Source organism: Bombus huntii, chromosome 9 (assembly GCF_024542735.1).
Source record: "Bombus huntii isolate Logan2020A chromosome 9, iyBomHunt1.1, whole genome shotgun sequence".
NCBI lineage: Eukaryota > Metazoa > Arthropoda > Insecta > Hymenoptera > Apidae > Bombus > Bombus huntii.
Genome location: NC_066246.1, coordinates 82,396 through 89,699, shown reverse-complemented (window position 1 = coordinate 89,699; position 7,304 = coordinate 82,396). Strand labels below are relative to the sequence as shown.

General features: G+C 36.7%; 1 protein-coding gene across 6 annotated transcripts in view; it reads right to left on the bottom strand.

The window, feature by feature from the left end:
- Window positions 1-925: 925 nt before the first annotated feature.
- Window positions 926-7,304, bottom strand: part of LOC126869366 (uncharacterized) — a 30,229-nt gene continuing 23,850 nt past the window's right edge. For 5 of the 6 annotated variants that reach the window (XM_050625787.1, XM_050625786.1, XM_050625790.1 and 2 more), the window contains 4 exons: window positions 5,377-5,488; window positions 3,891-4,249; window positions 2,719-2,930; window positions 926-1,412 (listed from right to left, as the gene is read on the bottom strand). In XM_050625787.1, coding sequence (XP_050481744.1) covers window positions 1,235-1,412; window positions 2,719-2,930; window positions 3,891-4,249; window positions 5,377-5,488 — 861 coding nt within the window. In that variant the 3' untranslated portion in view covers window positions 926-1,234. The remainder of the gene's footprint in view (window positions 1,413-2,718; window positions 2,931-3,890; window positions 4,250-5,376; window positions 5,489-7,304) is intronic. The other variant, XM_050625788.1, reaches the window with a different exon arrangement.

The following is a 7,304-nucleotide window of genomic DNA, read 5'->3' as shown; positions in this document are numbered from 1 at the left end:
GTTTTTATTTGTAATAAATTCTATCGCGTGAAACGGTATACATCTCTATCTGAGTTTGTCACGCCAGAATTAAGTAAATTTAGACAAAGTAAAAAGAATAGCCCGAAGAGTAAAAATAAAGAGTAAAAAAAAGAGTAAAAATAGAGTCACGTTATAACAGCATCGAATAGAAATAACAAGGTCTTACGAAACTATCGTACAAAAATACGTAAATACATCGTATTACGAAAACGTAATACGTTACGTATGTGCGTAACGCGTATACAACATGGTACAAACTGATGAACGTAAGTTACAAACAATTTTTATTTTCCAAGTTGTGTGATAGGTCGCTAATGTCAAGAAGCGATATGTTGGTCTCGATGAATCACCGATTGAACAAATTTAAGACGATCAAGTAGATAATTCAGGGAAGTTTGTCAAAGCCTAAATCCGGTTTATGGAATTACCGATAACGCGTACAACTAAATAACAACAAATAACAATGATTAACGGAATAATAATATAAATATTGGAATCGATTAAAGTTTAGGTAACGATAGAAGAAATGCATGCGTGGCATGCATGGCATGCATGGATGGGGAAAAAATAGTTTTCTAATAATTCTTTGGATTTACCTTATTATCCGTAAATGTCTTAATATGTACATAGGTATATATAATTACGAACGGAGGTGTACGTATTTACATATTACTTTAGCTTTTATGCTGATAACGGCAAAGCTGTAAAAACTTTGGAAAAAGATGCCCTTCTTCCCTGTGGAAAACACATTTATCAAACAGGGAAAAAGAGGATTCTTCGTTGCGATACGTACTACGGTATATCTTCGAATCTCCATTAAGGAAGAAGAAAACGATTGTATTTGCTTGCTATAACTTCTTTTCCCGCGCGATAAGAGAAAACTACCCGTTTTTCTACCGTTGCCTCGAAACACATTCATTTCTCTTTCTTTTCGTAATACAATTTCTGGTTGCTCTTCCAAGTGAAAGAGGGAATCCGAGCATCGACATCGGAATCGCAATCGGAATTTCGGTTATCCGCCGAACGCGGCGCAATTCATATCGCATCTCGTCCAGATCGGTATGATTCTCGAGCTAGAGCTCGAACGTCGAATCGAGCAGATCTAATCTAACGTATTCGTGTTCTCCAGATGTTGTGCTATGTACCAGTTAAATAGTAATTCCTTAATTCCCGCTTAATTGCCAACGAGACTACGCAGTCTCGTGGCGAGGCATTATTTTCTTACCAACGAGACTAGACCGCGGTGCGTAAGCTTTGGCTTCATCGACGACTTGTTCTGCCCAGCGTTTACTTGTTGGTGACTTCTGCTCGTTGTTTGCTGCTCCCTCGCGTTCTGCTTTTTCTTCAGTGACTCCTGCTTGGCACCTCTGTGCATGTGAACGCAGCAGAAGCTGTTTATTAACGCGACAGGCCGGAAAATATAACGTTCGTCATAGCTTGCCCGGAAAACGCTACTATCGTTAAAGAAACAAACATCTATGGTCGTGATTATACAGAGAGCGACGAGCGATAAGCAGCAAAATCATACACAAGCGGCTACGTCCTACTCATTTCCGTAATCTTTACGATTATCCTGCCATAAAATCGGCCTACACTGCGGTTCAACTGTTAAAGATTCGATATCAAGATAGTCGTTCGCATTCGTCGTTAGTTACTACGTGTTTGTTTGTCGCTCGGGTATCTACTACAATAATAATTAACATAATAAAGGAATGACGGTCGCCTGATTGGTCGCCTTCTCTGTCGCTCATTCGTTATATCGCCTATTTCCTATACCTGTGAAAGTTAATAACGATTTGGCAACGATTTCAGCGATACGAATTGGCAGTGATATCATATCATGGCAGAGTATCGTCAAGTATTCGGCGAAACTTTTCCATTATATTTCAAAGATTATACCGACTATACCTGGATAAAAAATCCATTCACGAATACTCTCGCCGAAACTCTAACGACGAGGAAAAATCTTTAACAGAGCTGTGTTGCGAACGAGGCTCAAAAATCGAATTCACAACGTTTCGGCCAGCTGAATTTTGGCCAAAGGCAAGAAGGAGCGGTTCTCAGCAAGTTTTTACTTGCATTTTCTACCACTTACTCGCGTGAAAGCGAATATTCTATCATGGTGCCGATAAAGAATCAATTCCGAACTAAAATAATCATCGAGCCGAATCTAAAGCTGCGAGCTTAAAACTATGTTGTGTCGAACCCTTGTCGATCCATTATATCGGTCGCTTCTTTCAAACTTGCACTTTGCGTCATTTACCACATTCATTAGCAGGTATTTAAAAAAATTTTTTTTATTTTTTCCAATACTTTTTCTAATACTTTTTACGCGTCATAAATCAGTTAAATTCGTAGCATGTTCTAACATTGCTGAAGCGTAGCATACGCGTGCCGCGCACTATAACATTTATCTTAATTTTAATCGATGGTACGTAACTCTATTCGTATAGATACCTATACGAGTGGTACGCGAAAAATAAAGTCTGAGAATTTCTGCTATAGATTTATATAGGCCACATACAGCAGCTTATCGTTTACTCCTTATTGCTTACTGCTTACCGTTTATCGCTCTTTTGTATAATCGTGGCTTGAAAGGACGAAGGAAGGAATAAGGAAGGCGTAGAACAAGACGTAGAACAAGGCGTAGTAGAAGAAGGAGAGCGAATTAGAATAAAGTGTAAGCGAAAAACTTACAGATATCGAGTGAGATCTTCGACGTCGACGAGCATCGAATCTTGTTCCATGTGTAAGTCGTCTCTTCTCAAAAGTCCTTCGACCAGAGCCTCGTTCAGAGCAGCGATTCTTGCGTGCAAATCGTTCGCGACTACTTGAAGTTGCGCGACATTTAGCTCCGTTAAAAGTACTCGAGACAATCTGCGCCTATCCTCACCCAGCTGAACGCCAACCTAGGGATAATAACGAACAGACCTTTTTATTCTTTTTAACGCAAAATATTATATTCCAGTTATTCGAACACGTTTTTCTTTCGATGTTTCATAGCAGTAAAAATAACGACACATAGATCTAATTGTTTTCCACACTTTGTTCTTCGTATGTTGGTATCGTTTTGGAAACACAAGTTGGAGAACACCTCTGTTTGTCTCATAGGAAGTTTTATAATATAGTTTTAGTTTTGGTTGCTATCACGGGATAATTAATGCATCGATTAATGCTTAATTTCATGATATTATTAGATTTCAGGATATAGATCGAAGAATCTGATAGTTTTAATATTAACGTACTCAACTCGTATTCAACTAGAATACGATACGGAGTTCCTTGGAGGGAGAAAAAAATAGGAGAGATTAAGAGGCAGACTTTACTGGAGGGTGGTTAGGTCGGGGTGTCTCTGGTCTTTGTCTTGTTCAGAAGTTGTACCAGTTATGTCCAGCTCGAGACCATCCGTTCTTAAACAATGGTCGTAAAAGCGAGCCTGATTGAGTAGCGATTCGACATAGCACAACATACGGTTGCCAGATTGAAAGAAAGGCCAGAGTACAACGATACGAACGTTAATCTTTCTTCAGCTCTCTAACGATCATTTTCGATCCAGTAACCACAAATATCTCGGAAGCTAAAAAGAGTCCGATATTTTCGTGAGAGGAAAGAGTCGTTGAAGATATCATAGAAATTATGACACATTTAAAAATCATGGAAATCATCGAGGCAATCGCTAATCGACGAGCTCACTGTAAATCTAATCTATAATTTGATCAATATCCTTTGTTTGATCAAAGACTTTTCGAATTAAAGATATTTTTCTTGAAACTAGGAAACTCGCGGAAAGGACAGCACGATTAGATGGAAAAAGCTTGAACCATATTTAGCGATGTGAAATTATTTGATATATATATGATAAAACTCACTTTTTCGAGGCTAGATCGCACCATCTCGGTGATGGGACTTTGTTTTAGCCTTTGCCTCTCCACTTCCATCTGCATATGCGCCATTTCTTTGGCCTGTGCCAAGGCCATCCGTGCCTCGGTTTGCAATCTGGCCTGTCTGGCGAAGAAGTCGGCTTCGTCGATCGGTGCTGAATTCAAACCGCTATCCAGTCTCAAAGGTGGAAGGCTCAGCACTTGAGGTCTGACTGGCATTTGTTGTTTCTGTTGTTGCTTCGAGTTCAGTGGGCTCGGCGTGGATCCAGGGGATGCATCGTTCTCTGAACACGGAGACTCCGTGTCCGAGGGTGTTTCGTTCATGAAGCAGATCTGTAGATTCATCCCTGAAGAAAGCAATTGATTTTCTAAATGTAAAATGTTGTAATTCTAAAATGAAATTGTACACGCTCATCTACCTCTGTATATAGGATAGATTATCTTCGAAGATATTAATTTGTCTTTATTTTACCTAATTTTGTACTTTTGAGTTTTTGTTTTCCAATCAAGATGCTACACGAACCATGTTTTGCTGGGAATTGAGTTGATTTTATAATTTCTTACTTGGACTTGTTTTCAACCGAAGTAGTATGTAACGCAAGAACATCTTACGTAGATTGCTGTTATAATTATCTACGAAGAGATTAATTGGCTTTTATTTTATTCATCTTTTCGCAACGTCGATCTTTTATTTTATAACAAAGATAAATAATAGCGAGGGAAAATCACTCTATATCATACCTTCTCTCGGGCTCAAGTATAGCAATTTCAATGATACAACGAATCTACTACGTATTATGTAATTGATAAATTTTGTAAGAAGAAACAATATTCTTGATAGAAATACAGTCGAACATATTTCAGTTGATACTAATTACTACTAATTAATTTTCTTAATTCTACTAGAAACTGCTCTCACAATTATTTCGAAACAGTAAGATATTTGTAAGATTTATCTAAAGCGTGGAATTTAGCCTTCCAAACTTATCTTGCGTTTCCATTATTTCCATATTAATCAATAAAATGAAAAGTACAAGCAAGATGTACATATAAATTCGGCGTTATGCTCTGCTTAAGCTCGCCTTATTATTTATTTCTCAATAAACAAAATCTCTATGTTATATTGCATAACAATGCACAACCAATTACCATTCGTTCGAGGTGGTGTAGCATTTTCAAACAAAGGATCTCCATGCCTTGAAAAATTATTTACTTCTATAAATAAACATAATTTTATTCTAACTTGAATCTTTCACATATCGTCAGAGTCCGCACTCCACGCCACGCACGCGATACATATCCATAATAAAGTTGATAACCAAACATTAAACCAATAATCATATACCATTGCAGTTATTCGATCGATAATGTCACTATAACTATAAAATTGATCTATGGGTATAAATCGATGCTTTTCCACGAAAGATGCGATTAACGATATACGCTTCTTGCGAAATGTTCAAGTGATACGGACCGCTTTGCAGCCGCGACTGGAGACTCGGTTTTCTTCCGCGTTCAGCGCGCAAGTCTTCAGCGTCTGGACCCATTGCCAATCTCCTTCGTATCTCTTCGCGATCATTTCGCCGCTGTGAACAAACAGAGAAATCTAAAATGTAAACACGAGGGTGGTAGAAAACCGTCTTCGTGCTTTAATTCTTCCTAATTGCTTTCTTCGAAACTGTGCCTATGCGTGAGAGTGAAGTTATTACCGACATTGACGGTATTTAGCTTCTCTAACGTATACTGTAAATTAGACATTAGCCATTAATTGGAAAGGAAAAGGGATGTTGTCGATAGATTATCCGTTTATTGTACTTTTCTTTATGATTTTTACACGGTGACGAGTGGGAAGGATAGAGTAATTGGTGTTTGCCAATCGAAACGAAATGGATCAATAGTAGAACTATAATATCTATTAGAAGCGATGTTTATAATGACTTTACGTGATAAGGAACAGCAAACGTCTCTCAAAGCATTTATTATTACGTAAATTATATTACGTACATTACACGTAAATTCGAGTAAAGAATAATTTTTGAAAATAAACCATGTAGTAAATAAAAATGTTCAAAATGAGTACGAATGAATGTATTCTCAAATTTAGAATGTATTCACAAATATTAATATCTAACTATATATAATAAATAATCGTGATTACTAATAGGAAATATAGGAATAGCGAATCTTTACTATTGAAAAATATCATTTCTCTAAAATTTCCATTCTTATTATGAATGGTGCCATTGGAATTCGACTTTTTCCCTATTACTATGAGTCAATTAGAATTACAAATCCACCATGGTTAGATATTATTCTAATGAATCATCTAATGTGCCGTAATATGTCATTACAAAATTTCTACACTTGATATAAATATGTATATTAAACCGAATTGTAGACAAGAAATTGAAAGTAAACCATGATGATTCTGCACCGTAACGGAATTTAAGAACCAACCGTTTCCCTTTAGTAAAATTTCGCAACTAGTAGGAAAAACTATTTAGAAAGGAAGCATTCTTTAGAATGGGAGGTCACCGGAAGTCACACCTGAAAAGTTTCATCCGATTCTCCCCGCACTACTCTATCGAATCGCATAACGAGATCTTCCCTTTCAACATCTTTTGTTTCGTCGGGCTTCTGTAGCAATAAAGTCGTTCCTTCCGACTTTGGCTGTTCCTTGTCGGTCTCTTTATCGTCATCCTGATGTCCCAGAAATGAAAGTCAATTCAATGTAACGATCGATACGTTTGATTACCACCAATAAAAATGATCAGAATGATATTCAGTCGTGCGAATGGCGACAGAGATTCGCGCGCAAAGCAAAAGGATAGTGACGAGTAATAAGTGATAATGCAATGCTCGATGTATTCAGCAACACTCAACTTTCTTTCCTCCTTTTCCTTTAGCGCTTTGTACTTTTGTATTTTTATGAAATTACACGACGACTAATAACTCGTATGTAATAACATCTCGGTGTCGTTTTTAACTACTTTCCAAATGCTTCGATTTCAATTTTATCTTAATTTTATCGCAAATACATATATAAATAAAAAAGATATTTAGATTTGAAATCTACTTCAGAGAAATAGATTTGATTTGATTTGAAATAGATTGAAATAGAAAAGAAATCTACTTCAGAGTAGAGTGCAATTTCATGGAATCAGAAATTTTTCATTTTTATCCTTTAGGTGGATAAAATACTTTATGATTCGTATTCCTATTCGTATCCTATTCGTATTATTGGCCTTTTTGTATACCCTATTGGATTATAGTAGTACAATATAGTAGATTATAGTAATACATGGACATGTAAAGGTCAAGTTTGTTTTCTAAATGGAATCATATTATCATATATATGGCAGCAATAATACATTAACCTACTCACGTGGGAAAACTATTTAT